A 21,839-nucleotide genomic window follows, 5' to 3' on the forward strand; every position below is an offset into this window, starting at 1 on the left:
AAATTTGTAATAAAAAATTAATGATTAAGTCAATTTTTAAGAATTGAAAATTCAATGATGCATAGACTTCATGGCATCCTAAATAAATTAAATTGTAGAAAAGTTTATATAGTGAGGTATTTCGAGACCAATATAATTCATCTATTCATAAATGGTAAAATAATTTAAGATGAAATTTTATAAAATTAAAAAAAAAGAATTTATACTATGAGATGACATCGTTTATTTATCTATTTTACTGTTTACCTAGTCTACCATAATTGATTTGATTGTTTTTGTTTGATCTCTAGGCACGGTATTGGATATAATTTACTATTATCATCATGCTTCATTCCATGCCATAGTCATCGATTACACGCAAGTGGACTAAAATTCCTAAAAAGCATGAAATAAATCTGTTAAAAATCTTTTGATCGTCATGCAAAGCCGTTTCATAATGCATACTATCTCATGAAATTGTTTGTTTATACTTTGGGGTATTAAATAAAATAAATATTTAACGTCTTTTATCATTGTTTTTTCTTTCAAGATACTCTCCATTGCATGGTACACAATTACTTATGCCATCGCTTAATTCACCACAAGTGCAACACACAATCCCACAAGTCAATTTAATGAGAGTCACATTAATGAGGAGAAAGAGCCACAAGGGCTAAAACACGGTTAGGAAAAAGACATTAAAGAGAAGGAAAATGTTTATATGAAGGTTGCAACCTTAAAATGTAGAACTACAGATGCATTTCAAAAATCTATTGAAAGATATTATTTTAATATACCTTCTAATTGAGCATCTCGACATCGAGATGTATGAATATGAAAGAAAAAAGAATTTGAGTTTAAAAAATAGTGTGTTTTACAACACATTATCTAGACCATCCATTTTTTAAATCTTCATATGTTTATAGATTGACTTGATTTTAACTATTTTTGAAATTTAAAATTTTATAATTAGATATAAAAATAGATTTTGAAATAATCCTAAAAATAATTTATATCAAAATTATATATTATGATGAAATTTGAAGGTACGCCTTAATTGGATGGTTTAAGATTGCAACCTCATGGAAACCGGACCCTAAAGAGAACCTTTAAAATTTTTGACATTTCAGGATTGCTCTTGATGCTCGGACCTTCCAATACAAGATAAATGGAGTACAAATCATGAAATGTATTTGAGTTTAAAATCTGAAGCTCTCACTCTCTCTAAAAATCTGAAGCTCTCTCTCTCTCTCTCTCTCTTTAAATCTGAAGCTCTCTCAATCTCTCTGGCTCAATTTCTCATCAATCAAACATTAATCTCTGTTTCCCACGCCTTTACTTTCCTTTTCCAAGTTCTCTTTTTGCTTTCTCTCTCGTCCTCTCTCTCTCTCTCTCTCAGCCACCCTCTCTTTCTCTCTCTTCGCTCTTTCTCTCTCTCTCTTCTCTCTCTCTACACCGCCACCACCCCGACAATAAAAGCTTGTCTCCGCTCTCTCCCGTCCCGTACACCGCCACCACCCCGACAATAAAAGCTTGTCTCCGCTCTCTCCCGTCCCGTCGGACGTGGCAGTCTTTCAACGGCCAATCTTTCCCTCTTCTTTTCGCAGTAAAATCCCTCTTCAACATATAACTCCAGTAAAAACTTTCTTTTTCACTCTGGACTCTTTTCACCCTCTCGACCATTTTGCTTTTTATTTTGGGGGGCTTCTCTCTCTGTTTCTTGCCTGCAAGAAGCGATTCTTCCCCCTTAATTTCTCTCTCCTTTCACTCTGTTGAAGAAGCCATTGTACCCAACTTGCCTTTTTCACCTCTTATCTCCTTTGCAGAGAGATAAGATATCCTTTCTGGTTTTCACCTGCAACGTTTCCTGTCTCTTCTTCTTGGCGGATTTTTCAAGGTAATCTTCGTTTTTTGTCTCAATTTTTTATGCATGTACTAATACTGTATTTTATCCACCTCTTTGTGTTCCCTTTCGCTTTCTCCTCCCACTCTTCTTTTCTCTGTCTTTCTTTCTCTGTTTATTAAATTGTTTGGGTATTTCTACCTTTTCCTTGTAGTTATGATGTTAATTGCAATGTTTATTTGTCTGTGATTCTTTTGTTGGGGATATGGCCTCTTAGGTCTTTCTGTCGATGATTTGAAGTTTCCTTAGAAATTTGTTATTGGTTTTGGGTTTTGGGTTTCGGGTTTCAACTTCATTCTTGGCTTTTTTCCTTTCTTTCCCTTTTGCCTTTTCCCATTTACTTTCTGTTGATTTAGCTGGGCATTATTTTCTTGGATTTCACTCATGAGGTTTTAGTAATTGTTCTTTTAAGTTTCATTAACGTTTGTAATTTTATGAAGATGGAAGATTAATTTTATGGGTGTTTTGGCTTATTGGTTTTTATTGTTATGTTGAAGCAGGAAGCTATTTGAAAGAGTGGTCCTTGGCAATAGTGATAAGTCCCTGGTTGGAGGTACTTCTCTCAAGTTCTTCTATAATTATGATATAAGAACTGCCAAGTTGAGGCTTTTTTTCAATATTGTCAATGACAAACAATTAAAAACAAAAAGGAAAAAATAAAACACATGAAGCTCCTGCAACTTTGAAATGCACCGCTTACCTTCAGTTTTTTGTGATTTACATTTGATTAACGTTCTCTATACATGGCAGTCTTTCATTTGATTGTATCATTGGGGACGGTTCTTCCCTTCAGATTTTGTAGTTTACGTCTCTATTTGTGGCAGTTTTGTTCTCTTCCCTGTGTTGTTTGGTTTTTGGGAATCCCTATCCCTCTCTATTGGCTTTGCACAAATTACAAGAATATTATTTGACATTGGAATTTGGAAATTCTTCTGATAGTTAAATTTAGAATGAATATCTCTCCATTGAGAGAGTAGGGTACTTCTTTTGGCATGATTACAATACTTGGAATCTCGAAGATATAGTGTTCTTGACCTTTGTCGCTTAGTAATCATTCACTCATGTTTTGAGAAATGTATTATCCTTGTGTGAAAATTTTCTCAAATCAGCAGAATTTTGTTAAATAATTCACATAATTCAATGAGGAAATACTGCATATGCATGAGTGCTCCCATTTTGTTGGATGTTGAGTCAGGGACAACTCCATATTTTGCCTAAATCTGCTTAAATGGCCTACAAGTTTTTATTGGATGGCATAGTTAAGGATTACATATATTTCAGGCCATATTTCATTACTAAAGTGAATTTGTATGCAGATGTAAGTAAATTAGTTTCCTCAAACTGTGTTGTGTTGCAGAATGGTATAAGTAACTCTTATTTTTCTTTGGGATTGATTCATATTCTTGACTTTGCCTTTTCTATTTTTTTAAAGAACTGTGCTTTAACAGTTCGAAAGGAAAATTTTCGTGCTGATTTGCGGGGTAAGAAATCCCAGTTGTTAAACACAATTTCGAGCTAAGAAGGTTGCATAATTTTGACTACTTTTCAATTGTCACTGGCCAGTTGCTATTTGCAACAATCTGTACAATTGAAGCTAAAGCGCTTGACCTGTAACTGGAGTTGGAATGTGCTTCCTTTTATGACTCTTTGATTTTCCATGGAAGTTGCAATTCATCATTATGTTGAGTCCAAGTTCATAGTTATTTCTTCACTTAAATTTTGACCTTCTAGGTTTATGTTGATGCCATGACTCTGCATAATCTCGTATTATTATGCTTGTTTAGCTTTGAGTCAATTCTTGGAGCTATATGCCATAGCCTTGCTGCAGTTTTCTGTGTAGAATCTATGGATTAGTTTATATCATTTGCAGTAGCAATAGTTTCTTATCTTTGCAATTATTCAAGAGAAACAAAGAAAGCAAGGTAGTAGCATAGCTAAGGCAACTTGATAAAAACTTGGCCCGATAATATTTCTTTGAGCTTTGAAATTTTGTTCTTTTGTATTATTATTGCTTAATGCATGCTTAAAACAAAGTTCCATACCATCTTTATGACAACTACTCCTTGCGATTTTATGAATGGAGCTACTGCTACTCCCAGTGTGGAGCTTTACAATTTTATCTACTTTGGTAAAGTTGTGAATTTTCATAGTATTATTCCATATGTTTTTGGGTGAATAATAATATCATGCTTTCATGATGGAAAAAGTAACTATCTTATGCCTTCACAAGTACTTTGGTTATCAGTATGGCTAAAAAATATGTTGGTCTTGGTCAACTAACTTTTTTTTACTACTTAAATATCCCCTTTTTATTTAAATATTTTAGAAAAAAATTTATTCGAACTTCCTTAGCGTATGAATCACATGATATATGGCCTTTATTCCTTGGTATCAATATCTTTGTTCATGTTGATGATTTGATAATTGCTTGCGCAAATTCTAGTATGGATAACAAATATCCTCGTTATTGTACTCAAAATCATTCATCAAGTGGCATTCTTTTTTATTTCCCCTGTAAATGGGTCTTACTTACAAGGGAAACCCTATAGGTTCCCCGGCTTGGGAGTCTGAAAATGGGCTCCCACTTTGGCATTGTTTACCTATGCATAGAAAAAATCTTCCTTTGGTGGGAAAATATGCTCTGGGGAAAGGGGTTGGTGCTTATATCTCGAAAACGATACTGCTTATCATGTTTCTTAGATTCAATTGGATTTAAAAAAGTTCTAGTTGTGAAGAAAATTTCAATTTGGAGAAAGTGCACCAAAGCGCTATTTTCAGGTTAATAAGTTTTGAATGCTCATGGGGGCAGTATGTTACTTTTGTATTTTGTTATTTTCAAAGCAATATCTCACTCCGGTTCTTGGTCTTGGTGCATATTGATGTTGAACTCATTTACCCTCATTGGCTATATTTTTAATCTTGTATATTTGGAGTGGATACATTAGAAATTCAAAACTTTATATGGATTGTTATTTTCAGGTGCATGGATTTTTGCATTGTTTTTCGGGCACCAATCATGTTTTGACTTGGTAAGTTATTATAATGTAATGGATGATTAACAAAAGGTCGGTATATTATAGTGCTTGTTTTGTTTCAAACAGGATATTAACATCTCATATGTCTGATGTCAACAATAGATAGTTGAATAGAGGACCTTTGGTTGGAGGACCGATGATTCTCAGCTGTCTGTTGTTAACATCAAACTGCTTGAGAAGCTGCTACTATATTATTTGAAACCAAACAGGCAATATAAGAGACTTTTCATTAGTAAAATTATATTGGATTTTATGATCTCTTTATAATTGTGTTTTGATGAGCATATGCGTACAACTATATTTCACACACGCACAGCTCATTGCTACTTCATCAAATCATGATTTTAATGACATGCACAATATTTCACACGCGCACAGCTCATAGCTACTTCACCAAATCATGATTTTAATGACATGCACAATCGAAGACTCCAAACCCTTGTTCAATAATGACATCCATCCTCTTGCATATGTAAGAAAGGTTATAATTGTTGGCCCTTTTAATTCTAATTTAGTTTTTTGTATTTTTAGTGTTTGTTGCATTAGTGTTTGAATGCACAATTTAGGAATTGTTGTGTATTAACTGCTAGATATTGTTAATTTTTTAATATTTTGTTCCTGTTATTTGTCATAGTTGTTCTATTGCATTATAGGAATTCGATTTTATATTATGCATTTGAACATACATGCATATGTGAATGATTGGTAAATGCTGATACATCGGTAAACATATTCTTAAGTATATGAATTATGAGTGCAACTTTACCCAGTTCTTTTTTTTTCTCTTAAAAACAAAAAGAGAGAAGCTTGATATTGAACCATGGCATTTGAGGAATTCTATACTTTTGAATGAATTTTATAAATTTGAATAGATCATGTTATGTTGCATTTTGGACTTATGGTGATAGGGTGTGTATATATAATATCTTGATAGCAAAGATTTTTATTAATTTATCAAAGGTAGTGCAAGGGAAGATGATGCAAATAAAATTGGGGTTGTTTTAATTTTTTATTTTATTGTTCTTTTGGGGATTAGATAGGAACTAATATTGGAAAGATATGAGGAAGATCAACCATGATAAAGATTGAAATAGGGGTGGTACGTGGGAGAGAAACGAAGTGAGACAAATATGAATGGTAAGTGGGAGAGAGCAAAAATGAGAGAGAAAATAGGGGAAAGTACGTAGAAGAGAGAGAATTATCTTTGGGTTTTTTTTTTTCCAAAGTTTATTTAAAGGGAGATGTCCCTTCTTTGTAAAGAGTAGAGAATGAGAATTGAGTAAATTTGGTCTTGTGAAAAGATCGTTTTTGGGGTGGACTCCCTTGCAGACCTTGAGAGAGGGTATATTCTCTCAACCTTTTTTTTTTATTTTTTATTGTTTCGGTTTTATTTTCTCCTTGCATCAATTGGTATCAGAAAGATCTGTGCTGATATGGAGAGCCTTGAGATCCTTGATCTAATTATAGAAGATGCTCGAAGAGAAGTTCGTGAGATGAATCAATGGTTGCATCGATTGGATCAAAGATTTAAGAAACTCAAAGAAGACCTAGTAGGACGCATTAGTAAAGTAATAGAACAAGGTCTATGAGATTTATTTCATAGATTGCAATTGGAACAAGAGTAAGAAGGATATGAAGAGGTAGATCTCAATACAAAAGGCAACGCCGATAACTCACATGTGCTAAAGTTTTAAATGTCAATTGTGAAGAAAAAGAAGAAATTTTGAAATTCAAATATGAAGAAGAAGATATGTGTGATGCAGTATTCAAAATCCAACCTTGTGAATCTAAAGGAGAAATCAAGATGAAGCCTGAGATCTCAATATTCTACTTCATGATAAGCACAAATTCTTTGATGAATGAGTTAGAAATTAAAGAAAAAATACCACGGAGAATGGTGGGACTTCATCACCAACTTTTGAGAATGCCCCTAAAAGATTTGAGTTTGATAAGCTCGAGGTTGAGCTTCTCCCAACCCAAGGATGCAAATAAAATTGGGGTTGTTTTAATTTTTTATTTTATTATTCTTTTATTTATTTTCTTTAAGAGTAGGAAGAAAAAGAATTTTTAGGATTAGATAGGAACTAATTTTGGAAAGGTAGTCTTGGTAGGAGATTTAGTTAGATTTAGATAGAGATGGATTTATGTAAGAGAAAGATAAGGGATTTAGATATGGGAAAGATCAACCATGATAAAGATTGAAAAATAGGGATGGCATGTGGGACAGAGAAAAAGTGAGAGAGAAATAGGAATGGTACGTGGGAGATAGAAAAAGTGAGATAATAGGATAGAAAAAGTGAGATAATAGGGAGGAGAGAAAAAATAGGGGAAAATACGTAGAAGAGAGAATTATTATTGGGGTTTTTTTTTCTTCAAAAGTTTATTTAAAGGGACATGTCCCTTCTTTGTTAAGAGCAGAGAATGAGAATTGAGTAAATTTGCTCTTGTGAAAATATCGTTTTTGAGGTGGATTCCCTTGCAGACCTTGAGAGAGGTTATATTCTCTCAACCTTTTTTTTTTTATTGTTCCAGTTTTATTTCTCCCTACATCAGAAGAACATAAGAGATGCCAAGACAGCACCCCAGATGGTCAAGAAAAACTTCAGTGGCTCACCTAGTAACGTTGAGGAAGTCACCCTTGACGACGATCTGTGAGTCAACCTTTTGAGTGTGTGGGCTCAAACCTACCAACAATCCTCTCACCTATGCAAGGAAGGAATCAAGAAATTCATTGGGCATGAGATTGAAAAAGTAGTCTCTCCCTTAGAGTCCCTTAAATGCTCTCCCAGTCCATCAGGCGGTGTTTTAGAACTCATCTTAATATTCAGAACTCTCTTGAGAACATTTGGCTTGGGTAGGTCCTGTGTTTCAAATTGCCCAACTTCTTGGTATGAACAAATGACAAAACGTGCCCAATTTTGCGACATACTAGAGTTTTAAGTTGGAATCACCTGTGTCTTGGGTCCCAAGATTGTCTCTAAGGTCTTGTTGAGTCTACCACTAGTCTTTAACAGGTCAAGTAGCTGGAAAGTGAAAGTGCTTTTTCATTTTCGATGACTATTGGACTTGTATAAGAGCATCTAAAACTCCTCAGTTATGTTCCCCATGTTTCAGCTTTGACCTATTTGGATCTCTCAAAAATACCTAACCGTGGCGGATCTATAAGATTGTTTCATTTGGGTTTTTGGTTGCAATTTTAAGCATGCAATCAATTTGCTCTTGTGAATAGAAAAATTCAACCATTGTGAAAATTTTGGGTTGGTTTTGCAATAATCTTAAACATATTTTTAAATTTGTTGCTTTTAAGATTTTTGGTTGTGTGATTTGTTGAACGTGCACCATTTGTATAATTACACTCTGGTTGGTGGTATTCATCATCATCCAAGCAATTTCAAATATTTTTTAATTTAATCAATGTGAACTATTCATGTGCACAACACAAATCACTCAATGTGCACTATTCATGTGCAAAGTGTAGCATTGTTGTAGTTAACCCCAGAAAAAAAATGTAGCAATGTTGCCCGCACTTATGACAAGCATTGTACACCCACGCACTGTGCAATTTACACTATGTTCCCCAAAACACTTGCGCACAAAGCACTACATAAGTGCACTTAGTAGTCTTGTTTACTGTGTATTGTGCACATCACAAATCACTGAATGTGCATTATATCAAGTGCATAGGTTGCATATGTTTATATCATTCAGTAGTTATAGGAGGAAGGCAAAGGTAGTAGAGTTGGTTTTTTTTTTTTTTTTTTAAATAATTGTTTTCTTAATTTAATCAATGTTCAAATGTTTATTTTTCAGAAGAAAGAGTAGACCTATAGAGATCTGGTATTTTTCTTGATAGACCTACTATTTTCCGTATGTTCTTCAGTGCTTTCGCACCATATATTTTAGAGAGGTTCCTAAATAAATAAAAAAATATTCAAATTGCCTAAATAAAAGAAAATTCTGCATCCCTTTTTATTGAGGCGTAAATGATGAAATTGATGCTTTGTCCCCATATCTTGTTATTGAAAATATTCTAAGCATCAAACTTCTAAAAGTTGTATGACATATGGAAAAATTTTCTTGATAATAAATCTGGATTTGGACAAAAAACTTGAGTCAAAATTCTTAGGGGGTGTTTGATTTTTGGAAAACACAGTATTGGAAACCGCGTTTTCCAAGGAAGTGGAATACCCCAGTTCCATGGTCGCCCATGGAACTGCCGTTATTCACTTTTTAGTCTTAAATATAAGGCAAGTGGATACCGCAATAATGACTTTATTGTAAAACCTCCCCGTTATGAAACAAAGAAGTGCTACAGTATTAGAAGATGCGGTTTTCAAAACTGGGTCTTCTAGAAATCAAACACGCCCTTATAGTTTTGAGATTTTTGGGCTGCTATTGGGAATTTGGATAGTATAGATCAGAAAGAGGGTGAAGATAGGGCAGCAACCATAGTTAATGGAATCTTCCAGCCTTAATGGCGATTTTGCTATTGTTAAATTGATATGGAAAGGGTTAAATTATTGTTGTAATCTTGGATTTTCTTAAATTTCATTTGAGACATTCTATCCTTAAAATTTATTATTAATTGATATAAATATTGTACTTTATTCAACCAAGAAGGATCTTTGTCTAGAAACTCTACTTAACCTCAATCTTAATTTCCTAAAATAAGGGATCCCGAATAAAATTTTTGTTTTTTTCTAAGTTATTATTAGTTAATCAAGTAATTGTACTTTTGTCATTCAATGAAAGAAGGATGGTATGCCTAGAAACTTTGGTTAACCTCGATTCTAATACTTAGGTGACCCTTGTTAAGGGCACTCGAGGACCTTGATTCCAATACTAGTGGTAAACCCTTATTAAGGGCACTCAATACATCGATTTCAATACTAGGGTAATCTTTGTTTAGTGCAATCGAGGGCCTCAATTGCAATACCAAGGAACCCTGGCTAAGGACATCAATACATCAATTCCTATACCAAAGGATTGTTGGTGGATACTATAGACTCTCAAGCCTTCACCATATATAGCCCGTTCCTCAATAATTTGTTGTGTGGTCCCAAATTGTTCAGAGCGCGATTCCCAAAAGGTTGGGATCTAGATCTCTGAGATACGCATTGTACAAGCGACACTTACTATGCATTCCCAAATCGCTCCCTCCCTCCCTCAGCTCTCGCTTCCATCAACTTTGGTGGTGACTATTAGATGCCCTTATAAATTTATACATGTCCAAACTCCAAAGGATGTGGAGGCTGAGTTTTTGTTTTTGTTTTGTTTTTTTGTTTTTTTTTGGGGGGGTGGGGTTGGGGGAATATAGAGTTTTTTTGTATGTGTGTGTGCACGTGGGTATGTTTGTTTGTTTTTTTTTTTTTGTTTTTTTCTTTTTTTTTGTTTTTTTTTTTTTTTTTTTGTTTTTTGGTGGTAGTGGGGGTGGGGTTGGGGGAATATAGAGTTTTTTTTTGTGTGTGTGCACGTGCGTGCGTATGTTTGTTTGTTTGTTTGTTTTTCTTTTTTTTTTTTTTTTTTTTGGGTAGGGGGGGAGGTGTTTGGATACTAAACCCCTTTATTGTACTTATCTCATCATCATTGTCAATGCCTTTTCCCAACTTATTGGGGTCGGCTACACAAATCCTGGTTCGCCATTTTGCTCTATTAAGGGCCATACCCTCAGTAAGGCTATAAGTTCCCATATGTTTCCTCACTACTTCCAAACATGTCCCATTGGGCCTATCCCTTACCCTTTTTTGAGCCTTCCACTTGAACTAGCTCGCACATCCTAATAGGTTTTGTACTGAGTCTACACCACATATGGCCAGCCCACCTAAATCTACTCTTTCTCATCTTATCGCCTATTGATGCCACAACTAATTTTTTTTGAATGTATTCAATTCCTTCCTGTCTTGTAAACCAAAAACTAGAACTTTACATAAAGAATGTTTTGGTACTTTTTTGTGTTCTCCTTACATCCATGAGCTTGAAGCATATTTCATTGTAACTTTAGATGCTTGAGCTTTGTCTAAACTTGAAAATTGAACTTGGAGTCAAGTAAAATAGCAATCACTTCAGTCAATACAACATCATAAATATGGGTTAAGGAAAAACTTGCATAGGCCTTATGGATTAAATATTTACAGTACTTGCCATATGATTTCCATCATCAATACACAAAAGTCCCAAAAGTCAAAAGCCTTACATCAAAAAACAAGAAAGCAAATCTCATTTTGCAAACTGAGATTAATTGTTGTCATTATCATCACCACCACTAGGTCCACCATCTCATTCATCATTACAAGTTGCATGAAAGGTCATTGAGCCCAAAGTCAAACTCTTTCCAAGGAGTGCATCATATCTAGCATCCACCACTCGCTCATTGAAATTACCCATACCTCTCACAGCAATAGAGTCCATATTGCAGGGCTCTTTCAGTTCTGCTGAATGCAAACAAGATCTTTGATTCTCTTTTGGTTGAGTTTGTTGCTCTTCTTTGTATTGACCTGTGGAATAATGCATGAATGTATGTACGAGTGCGCTGCCCTAATAAGGCATGTGAGGACTGATCAGACTTAGGACTAGTAGGACAATTGCCAACACAGATAAGCTAAAGTAAACTTCCAACTAGATGAGCCAATTTTGATATGTGAAGGGCCATCTTATGCAAGTGCTTCGCCTTACCACCATGTGCGCCTACCATGGAGATACATGAAAATATAATAGAATAACTAAACTCAGTATAAATATAGTCACAAACTAGTAATGTAGTATATAACTATAGACTGCATTTGGTATGCTCCCAACAACAGTATACAATAGTACAACTTACTCGGGTGAAAAAGTAACTTCCGATGATTTTCTTGAACCAAAAAGTTTTTGGGATCAATTTAACTATCATATGATGATTATTTTCAAAAAGACAAAACGGGATTTTAAGTTCTTGAACACCTAGATCTTGCCCTTAGAATTTGGGTGGATCTTGTTAAATCTTGGGGTGTTAATTGTTTTGAGGGACAGAAAGTAGATTCAACTTTAAAATTACATAACAAGTCCACACCATGTACATATAGAGCTTGCTCAGCTCTCATGTATTGTGTTCGCTTCAGACTCCAAACCACAAAAAAGCAAAAGAATCGAAGAAGCAAAATCCTAATAGCCAACTTTTTTTTCGATTAATGAATGTGTGGAACTTCTTTAAAGGAGTTCGGAATTCCTCGGGCTAGTGTAGCCGACCCTCTTAGACCCTCATAGACCCTTAGTTTATATGAATATTTGAAGATGCTCACACACTCTGTATCGGCCGGCTAGCAGATCCCATCCAACGATTCGACACTTTAAAGTGCATTTAGATGCAGGATCCCAGATGATCCAAAACAAGCAGGGCGGATCCGAGCGATGCCCACTCACTCTTGGTCGGTCGGCTGCATATCCGATCAGAGGATTTGATATTGTTAAAGTGCACCTTGATGTGGGGTCCTAGATGATTTGATTAGAGTGGGGCAACCCGATCCAAGTTGACTCGGGTGTTTTGGTCATTTTCTTACTCTAGTTTCCATTTTGGTGTTTGGGATTTTCTAGGGGTAGTTCAAGTAATTTTGGTATCCTAGGGTTTCGAGGAATTGTCGGGAATTTTTTTGGTAGTATTTTGGGAAATTTCTAATTTCAAGGGGTGTTGGGGTATTTTGGATTTTAGGGAGGGGTAGTATGGGGATAGGAGGAAGTTTCTCTCACTCGGGTTAGAATTTCTCTCTTTTGGTTCAATTGAACTTCGATTTCTAACCCTCACAATTGAAGCTTAAATGAGTTTTTATAGACGTGGGAAAATAGGAATAGATTATTGAAAGTTGGTGGATGGAAAATAAAAAATAGGGGCCAAAAGAGGGTGGAATATCAAAACATTTTTTGTCGGCTAGTGTTTGGTATAAATGAAAAGGACATCCAAACTTGAAATTTTTCAATGTTTTTCCCTTGAATAGCCTTCTTCCATCATCCACCACCAAAAACCTTTGAAATAAGTCATTTTTCCACAGTTTTCAACCAAAATTTTCTGGAACGTCGTAAAGCAAAGCACCAAGATCGTTTTGTGACAAAATTGAGCGAAAACCACGACTGTTTTGCCTAGATATAATCATTTTAAGTTTCAGTTTTTCACTTTTGGCAAAAATTTCATTACTCCTTTTCCAAGTCTTTTCATTATGCCCTTATTGGGGTACTACTCGATGATGTGCCACCAAAAGTTTTTGGTGAATTATAATATTATCATTTGACAAAAATTTTGGTGCAAAGGATCGCTGTTTCGTCGAGTTGTGGCAATTTTTTTTTTAAAAATAGAAATTCTGCAATCTCGTTCGTTTAGGCAACTTCTCTCTAGAATTCAATTCCCTTTTTTGCTCTTGTGGATTGTTGTATGTGGATGCGTTTGTCTTAGAGTTGGCAACTTCCCTATAAAATTTTGGCTCAAATCATCGTATGGATTGCAAGATACGACTTTGAGGGTGAGCAGAGGTCATGGGGACTGATACCATTCACTTGTTGCAAACCCCCAAGGTTTTGGCTCGATTTGACCTCAATCTGAGCGAAAACCCCCATCAATCCACATATAGATGAAAATCTTATGTAGCAAGGAGCAATATACTGAATTTTGGGCCCATTTGGCCATGGGAATTGGAAGGTATGGTCCCTGAAGTTTGGCAAAATTTTTTTTGGTATGCTGCAATTTCCGTGAAGATGATGGACCACTTCTATAATATGGTCACTCATCGTTTTGGTGGTCTTCCCCACAAATAACCCTAAAAATTGGTCTTCTAGATGTTAGATTGGGCTAAACTTTGGAGGTTTTTCCACTCCTGTTCTCTATTCCAGAGAATTTCTAAGTCGATCTAATGCAGTTTCCTTGGGGTTCCTTTGTAATTTTCACCTGCCTACTGACTCAACAAGTAGCAGGTTCGGACAATTGTATCTCACTGATCCTTTGTCAAAACTAACCCAGTTTTTTAATTTATTCCTTTCGACTTGTAGTCTTTCATCCATAGGAATTTGTTGATGGTTTTGTGCGGGACTCTAGAGGTTCCTTTGTTAATTTGATTGTCTTGAGGCTCATATCAATGCTGCAAAATGGACAGTCGAGCTTCACCGAGCTATGTCTTGGATTTCCGATGTTGGATCGATCTGATTTTTGTAGGGTAGCCTTGGGATACCTTAGGCTAAAGACCCAACGGTCAGATTATGATTTCCAGCTATCCAAATTTGACCTCTCTTCTAGGCTATTGGATCTCTATCTTTTGCATGCAGTTGGCTAAAATCTTCTTCGTCCTTGGCCGATGGTTTCCTTTAATCATTTCTGGGGGATATTTCAATTTTGAGCTTGATTTGAGGCTACTTTCATTGGCTATATCCAGTTTCGATGATTCACTATCATATCGTAAGAATTATTGGAATTGGATATAGCCAATGAAAGCAGCCTCAGATCAAGATCAAAATTAGAAGATCTCCTTGAAATGATCGGAGGAAACTCTCGATCAACAAAAAGGAATCCGAGCCGAGTGGATGTGCAAAATGCTTAGTGGATAGCTTAGAAGTGAGAGGTCAAACTTGCTCGAAATCATAATCTGACCGTTGGATCTTTAATTTAAGAATGAGGCTGTAGAATTTCTATTTTTGAAAAAACAAAAATCGCCACAACTCGATGAAACAACAATCGTAAATGATAGTATTATGATTCCCTAAAAAATTTGGTGGTTGATCATTGAATGGTATCCCAATAAGGGCGTAATGAAAAGACTTGGAAAATGAGATTAAATTTTTGCCATACTTGGAAACCTAAAACTTCAAATGCCTGGATTGTATACTATGAGACCATTTACCATTGTTACTAGGAGTTCACAATCACTTCTAGCCATCAGATATCAAATTGGATGACGTGGGGTGTCACGAAATTTGAGAATTTTTTTTTGAACTTTAAGTCTAATCAATGGCTCACTTACAACTACCAAATTTGAAATCTGACGGACAAGAGTGCTTGTGACTTCCTTGTACTAAAAAGTAAATGGTCTTTTGTTTATACTTTTCCTAAATTGGTCATATCTTGCCATTTACTTTGGGCGAGGAAGGTTGAATGGAAATTGGGCCCTTTGAACTTTAAGTTAGCTCAAAATTTGTTGCAAAATAATCGTGGTGCTTTGCTCTATGGTTTTCTAGAAAATATTTTTTCGAAAATGGTGGAAAAACTACCAAATTTGAAGGTTTTTGGTGGTGGTTGGTAGGAGAAGCTTTTCAAGGGCAAGGCAAAGTATTGAAAATTTGCAAGTTTGGATGTCCTTTATGGTTATTCCAATTTCTATTCTGAAAGTTGTTTTGATGATACACGTTCTTTTGATTTTCCACTCACCCACTTTTAATAATCCACCTCTATTTCCCCATGTCTATAAAAAACCACTCAAGCTTCATTTATGGGTCTTGGAAAATTTACTTAGCACCTCCCCCTAAAGAGAGAAACCTCATACCCTCTCCAACCTAGAGTGAGAAAACTTTCTTCTACTCAAATTACCCCTCCCTAAAGTCTAAAATACCTAAAATACCTTGAAGAAATAGAAAATACCTAAAATTCACAAAAATACCGATAAACTCTAGGGCATCCAAATTACCCAAATTACCCTTAGGAAATCCCAAATTTCAAAAACAAGCATAGGGAGAACCAAAGTAGGAGATTAGATTGTAGCCAGAGTTTGACTCGGATTGGATTGGCTCCCTCCATTTTGGATCACTTGGGTTTTTACGTTTAGTTGCTTGCGCTCCTTCTTGCTTAAAATGAGCATGGTGGGCCTAAAGTCGCCACGAGGAAAAGGTGTCGAATACTTGACCAGATTTGCAGTAGACCTTTTAGGGTGGGTGGGCCTCCCCCAATAGTATATACACCAGGTGGTCTTTGAGGGTTGGCTACATCGACCCTAGGAATTTATAGACCCACACTTGTAAGCTTATGCACCCCTTACTAAGTGAACGATTTTCGTCTCTCTTTTATGTGTATCCATGGTTGTTACCTCCCTTTGAATCAATAAATTCATGCAAGCGCAGACCTACGCACCTCCGGTAAGGACACGAGAGATATGCGAATATCCTTTTTGGCAACTCCACTGGGGAATGAATGGAGCTGCACTTTAGTTGATATGGCTCTTTGGGAAATGTTCCGTCTTGGCAGTGTGGGAGTGTCGCACAATTTTGGGGCTAAGGTAGCAAGCATGTGCCTTGCCCAGAGATGTGCTTCACCAGGGGAATGTGAGGTTGTGCTGCTTCTTCATGTGGTCCATTGGGGGTGTGTGGCCGGGTCGCGCCCACAATTGATGGCCTTAGAATCGGGCTGGAGAGGGGTGGGGGTGAGGGAGGGTCTGTGCTGTCTTAAAAGCTGGTTGTAGCAGCCTAGCCTATCTGTGCTGTCTTTGTAGCAGCCTATCTTTGCTGTCTTAAGAGCTGGTTGTAGCAGCCTAGCCCATCTGTGCAGTCTTAAAAGCTCATCATCACTGTCGACTCCATTGGGGCCGTCTCCGCCCTTACGGTTTTGATCCACTTTTAATTCATTTTTGAGTTTAATTTTTGGTGCTTTGCTGCTTGTTAATGACCATGGTATGCCCCAATTCTCTTTGGGCCTGACCCATGATCATTTCCCTCAACAAAGCTCACTGGGGCTCAGTTGGGTTCGCCCAAACTGAGGTTCAGAGGGCCACCCACGCTGTCCCCCGCATGAGTGGACCATCCACCAACGTTGTCCCCAGTTTGAGCGCACTAGCCACCCATGATATCCCAAGCGTGGGTGGGCCATATGCCTACTATGCATTGTGCATCCATGGTGCACAAGGGTTCATGGCCATCCTTGCAGCCCCCTCTCCAACGCTGGGCCACTATCTCCTCACCATACCCACCCCTAGTCGGTTGGAATCCAATTCTCCGGTGCTTTGCATTCCAGCATATGGGGTCCCAGTATGGGGAGGACAAGGTTCAGCCCAAAGGCCCATCTCCAGCATCTCGCCTACATGCAGCCTGTGGTTTCCCAGTATAGGGAGAACAAGGCCTCTCCAGGGGCCCTGTCTCAGTCCCACCTCCCTTGCTCAAAGATCAGCTCGGGCCTGCAGGGTGCTGGACTTTTGAATGCCTAAGAGGTGGGTGCCGGTGACTGATCGGGATAAAACCTCTTTCAAGCTCGTCACTCTGACCTATAATGGACATCCTGGTAAAGCAACACCTCCCAACCATGCTGTCTACAACATGAGCACACAACCACCCACCCACGCTTTCTATGGCTTGGCTACAAATGGACCACAACCATACACCACAACTGTCTACAGCATGGGTGCACAACCAGTTCCTTTAGTTTGAGGAACCTGGACCATTACAAGACATATAAAAATCGTTCTGGACACGCAAAATTAAGAAACTAACTTAACTTCAAATCAGAAAAGGAACAAGGGATCATTCTGAACTCTTAAAGACACTCAACGTTCTAATCGCTGGAGCCCATGATCTTCTAGAAGATTGATATATCTAGAAGACTGCCTGGGTTCCCTGCCCTACAGTTTCTAGGACTTAATAATGCAAAGGACATGTAGCACACTAGGGAAAATAAAAGTCATCACTGTTTTTTCCATCGGGCTTCGCCATGATTTGCAGTCTGAAATGTCTAAATAAAACCAAATAGAGATAAAGAGTCCTGGGCCACAAAGAGATCCTTGATTTTAGCTATGGATCATCCAAACTGGCATCCCGGTGGAAAGTTGTGTGCTTTGGAAGTTAACTACATCAGTATACCCCAGAGTGTATGCTGATCAAGTATCCTTTGTCCATGAATACTTAAGGTACTCATACTTTCTCCTTGACATGGATGTTGTCACCTTATATGATGATCATTTCTTAATGGATTTATATGACCATGTCAGTTGATTTTCTTAATATCTTGAATCTAATGATATCTGAGATGTTTTTAATCCTGAAATAGAAAGTTCCTGCTCTATCACAGTTCATCACATGTATAATCTGTTTCAAACCCTACATTTGAAGTATAATTGTCATCCGCATCTTTTCCTCATCTGCTTGCCTAACAGCTGCATAATCTGCGTAAGTTATCAAAAGTGAAAGGATTCAAAATGGCCATAACTCCCATATATCTCATAATTTCCTTGAATCCTAGTCAACTGTAAACTACCAGAGAATCATTTTGATACCTTAGAATATCTTCCCTGCCTGTGCAATTTATAAAGGCAAAGAGAGTGGTGAAATAGTAATGATATTCAGAAGAAACTGAAAGGAAAAAGGTCATGGTTATTTGTAACATGATGCTATGATCGGACCTAATAAATGTTGTTCAATTACCCTCAGGGATTGACAATATCCATAAATTAAGATTCCAAACTTTGGGTTTAAAGGAGGAAAAAGCAAAGCCAGGGGGTGGACAAAAACTGTGAGAATAGGGTGTACTAGAGGAAGGTGAGGGCATGGTGTGGAGTGTCTACATGAGTTCTAGAATTTGATTTTATGACATTAAGAATACATTCACAGAATCCCCAGATTGGAATGTGGCACATGTTCTAGAAATTCTACCATCTTTCCATTTCAAGATGAAGAAATTATCAAGCAAGAATATGGCATAATAGCCCATAGATTAACAAAAGAGTTATGGGTTTGTTCCCATCAAAGTGTGGATCGTGTTCAAAATAAACATGACTAACTTCTGCCAAGACCGATTGGATGGAGACTGCACTGTGTTTGCACAAATTTTTGAACTGAAGAGCAGTTGTGGGGGACGGCAAACGATGTAGCTGATGCTCTTGCAAAAAAAGACTACTAAAAGCTTCTCTTGAAATGAGTTATCTAGATATACAGAATTTAGTTCCTACGTTGAATTCAATTTTGTGGAAGGCATATACTTGTCAATCGATTTCAATAAATGAGTACAGCTATTCGTCAAATGAAAAACATCTCACCAAGGGATTGTAAATCCTTTACATATAAGCAGAAAGTCTATATATGTCTGACACTGGTACAGCTGTCAAACAAAGGAATCTGAGCTACATAGCTTCTCCAAAATCATGTGCGAGGATCTGCAATTGGTATGCAAATACTCCCAGGGTGTATTTGAGCTTGTATTTGCTTTAATGGAAAGTGGTTATGGACTTGGACCAAGTAGGGATATTGATGCCGAACATTTTCTTTCAAATTTGGTGAATGAAAATGTTCTCCTTTATTTAAAACCTGACGCTTACCTTGTGATCCATTTTGTAGGTCCGAAATGGTGCTCCTAACGGAGATAAGGCCTCATCCTTAATAAGCTTATCAAAATACGGGAAATACGTTCCCAAGAGAATGGCAACCTGTTTCCACTTCTGAACCACTGAACTGCATTCTGGGTTCCAGATTCTATCTTGGATGGAAGATCCAGTGATTATGACTCTGAAATGTCTATTGAATGGTTTAAGTTGACCAGCCAGTTGGCTCTCAACTTATTTGAGTTGATTCCACTGTGGTAACTTATGAGGTAATTCATCAATTAGAAAACCACAATTCATTAATGTAAGCTGGAAGACATTCTTGTGCTTTAGGAGCAGATTGATACCATTTTTCCTTTGCTAAATAAATGACAAAAGTGAATTGGAGCCATGTGACTAGGATCAACATGCATGTCCTAAGATGCACAAGAAATTATAATAAAGTTTCTCTTCAAATTATTGAGAACTTGCTGATATTTTGTGCATTAGGCAGCCTGTCAACGGCAACGGCGACAGCAGCAGTCACTTAGTTTTTATAACAGAACCATCATTTCTTTGTATTTTAATTTTACTGTTTTAACACCAGTTAGAGTTTGAATATGAAATCATTTAAAGCAAAAGATGTATCCGTTATGTGCTTCATTGGAAGAAGCCAGATGCGAGGACTTGCAAATTGTTGAATTCTTCATAGTAGAAGCCCAAATCTTGTGGAAATGGGCTTGTCAGCTTCATCGTCTTGTGATGTTTGGCAGTAGAAACTCAAATTTGCGTTTGTATAAATACTTCGTAGTTGTTATACTATAGTCAGAATGTATATATAAATTTTTGGTGATAGACTGCCTTCTTTTATTATATTGAGATAATGATGCATTCTGAGCAATTGAATCTTTCATCCTTTCAGGTTTATAAAGGGCATCCTATCAGAGTCTTGTCCTTCCAAAAGGTGTCGCCCTTTGATGATTTTGCTTATTGAGACCCTCTGCAGCATCATGGACACTCTTCACTCTGAAAGCCATGTGAGTGAAACGAAAACACAAGCCCAATAATATATATACTTGGCCAACTAATTTGTCTAGAGATGTTAATTTATTTATTTTTTTTTGTGACCAGTATACCAATTGCATCTTGGCTATCTTTTTTTGTTTTATATTTTTGGGCATAAAGTCCAAGGTTCAAAACCCAACTTACGTGCATACTTATCCTTATTGTAGTTCGGTTGACTGGCTGTCTGTTTTAATCAGTAATATAAATTGGGAATAATAATTTTCTCAAGGCACTTGGGTTTCACCTCTGGGCTTAGTTATTGGTATGCAAGACCTCAAGTTCCATTCCTATGTAACCTTGTCAAAAAAAATGGAGAAAAGAAAGAAACAAAAAAAACAAAAAACAAAGTGATTTTTCTTATTGGGACTAGTATGTAGTCTAATTTCTTTTTACTTCTGAAATTTAAGTGGTTAAGAGTATAGGATCCACATACAAATTCTCAAGCTTGATATGCCATCTTAACCCTAAAGGGGAAAGTATAGTCTGATAAAGTATGTATATGTTACTCCATGCTACATAAAAACATCTAGTCTAACCCTGAAATATAAATGCCCTTCTGATCAGTCTCCTGATAGTCCGATCATTTGTGTGAACAGACAATGGGTGTAGTAGCCTTGGAGTACCTTATACCGTAGTCCATTTGACTATGATGTACTCTTCTTTCTCTATACGTGGAAATCGAAGCTTCCATTGCTCGTATTTTCTTTCCTTTCTTTGTTTTTTGATCACATTGTGACTAATTTGGTCTTCAGGATGAAGTTAATGTGGTTGGGTTTGAGGTTCCGGGATCCCCAGACTCTAGTTATAATAATGTACTCCTAGGGCAAGAGGATGGAGCGAGGGATCCACCTCTTGTCCCTCCCCACCTTCATCAAACTTTGTTAAGCTTCCCTTCAACTGCTGGTAGGGAGGCCTCAAATGCTCTGCCGTTGCCTCACAATGTGATTCTCAACCATCTCTACATCGAAAACAAGGACGCCCCACGCTCAGTTGTCGCCCTTGGTCTCACCCACCGCTTTCGATCCAAATATGTGACAGTCGTACTTTATAAACCGGTTGAAAGAAGGTGAAGCCATTTGTCTTATTCTGGCTTTTTAAATTATTCTTACTTTTTTTGAATGGTAGGTAAAATATGATTCATGCGTGGTTTCTTTCTTCTCTCTTTTTGATATGAGCACATGTATGGAAACAAGGAAAGATTCATGCTTGTTTGGTTAATGAATGTAACGGACTTGGAGGGACTGGCTTGGTACGACTTGTCTCTTGCAAATTTAATTTTTATTGGCATATATTCTTATAGAGAAATGATCCTATAGGGCCCTCCCCCACCCATGTGTGTAGGACCCCAAGTGATCACCATTAAATTTGACACGGATCTATAGAAAAATCAAGTCCCACACCCATGTGATAACTTTTCTAGAGATCCGTGCCAATTTTAATGGCGATCCTTTGAGGTCCTACGCACACGGGTAGGGGGGAGGGTCCTATAGGATCATTACTCATTCTCATATTATGTATTTCAAGTTTTGTTGATTTTTTGAAACATTAATTGATATTTTTGCCATTTAAAGTAAAGCATGATGACCTGCTCCTCGTTTCATTTCGTTTTACAGTGCGTGTTCAATTTATCATCGC

General features: G+C 36.9%; 1 protein-coding gene across 6 annotated transcripts; it reads left to right on the plus strand.

Annotated features, from left to right (window-relative positions):
• Window positions 1-1,033: 1,033 nt before the first annotated feature.
• LOC18422729 (5'-AMP-activated protein kinase beta-2 subunit protein) lies at window positions 1,034-21,456 on the plus strand. 6 transcript variants are annotated; one of them, XM_020668835.2, is made up of 6 exons: window positions 1,034-1,876; window positions 2,383-2,435; window positions 4,862-4,911; window positions 19,177-19,429; window positions 20,062-20,176; window positions 20,957-21,456. In XM_020668835.2, exons 4-6 carry the CDS (start codon window positions 19,425-19,427, stop codon window positions 21,272-21,274), a joined length of 438 nt encoding a protein of 145 aa, XP_020524494.1. In that variant the 5' UTR covers window positions 1,034-1,876; window positions 2,383-2,435; window positions 4,862-4,911; window positions 19,177-19,424; the 3' UTR covers window positions 21,275-21,456. The 6 variants fall into 6 exon arrangements, with proteins under 6 accessions (XP_020524494.1, XP_088728923.1, XP_020524499.1 ...); XM_088872797.1 differs by having other exon boundaries at window positions 1,035-1,876; window positions 2,380-2,435; XM_088872798.1 differs by lacking the exon at window positions 1,034-1,876 and adding an exon at window positions 1,942-2,013 and having other exon boundaries at window positions 2,380-2,435.
• The last annotated feature ends 383 nt before the right edge of the window (window positions 21,457-21,839 follow it).

This window comes from Amborella trichopoda, chromosome 7, assembly GCF_054954075.1.
Source record: "Amborella trichopoda isolate Santa Cruz 75 chromosome 7, AtrichopodaSantaCruz75HAP2 v2.0, whole genome shotgun sequence".
Taxonomy (NCBI): Eukaryota; Viridiplantae; Streptophyta; class Magnoliopsida; order Amborellales; family Amborellaceae; genus Amborella; species Amborella trichopoda.

Coding starts and splice junctions, on each gene's coding strand:
- LOC18422729 (XM_020668835.2), top strand. Junction 20,177..20,956: donor CTCTTCACTCTGAAAGCCAT/GTGAGTGAAACG, acceptor TTTGGTCTTCAG/GATGAAGTTAATGTGGTTGG.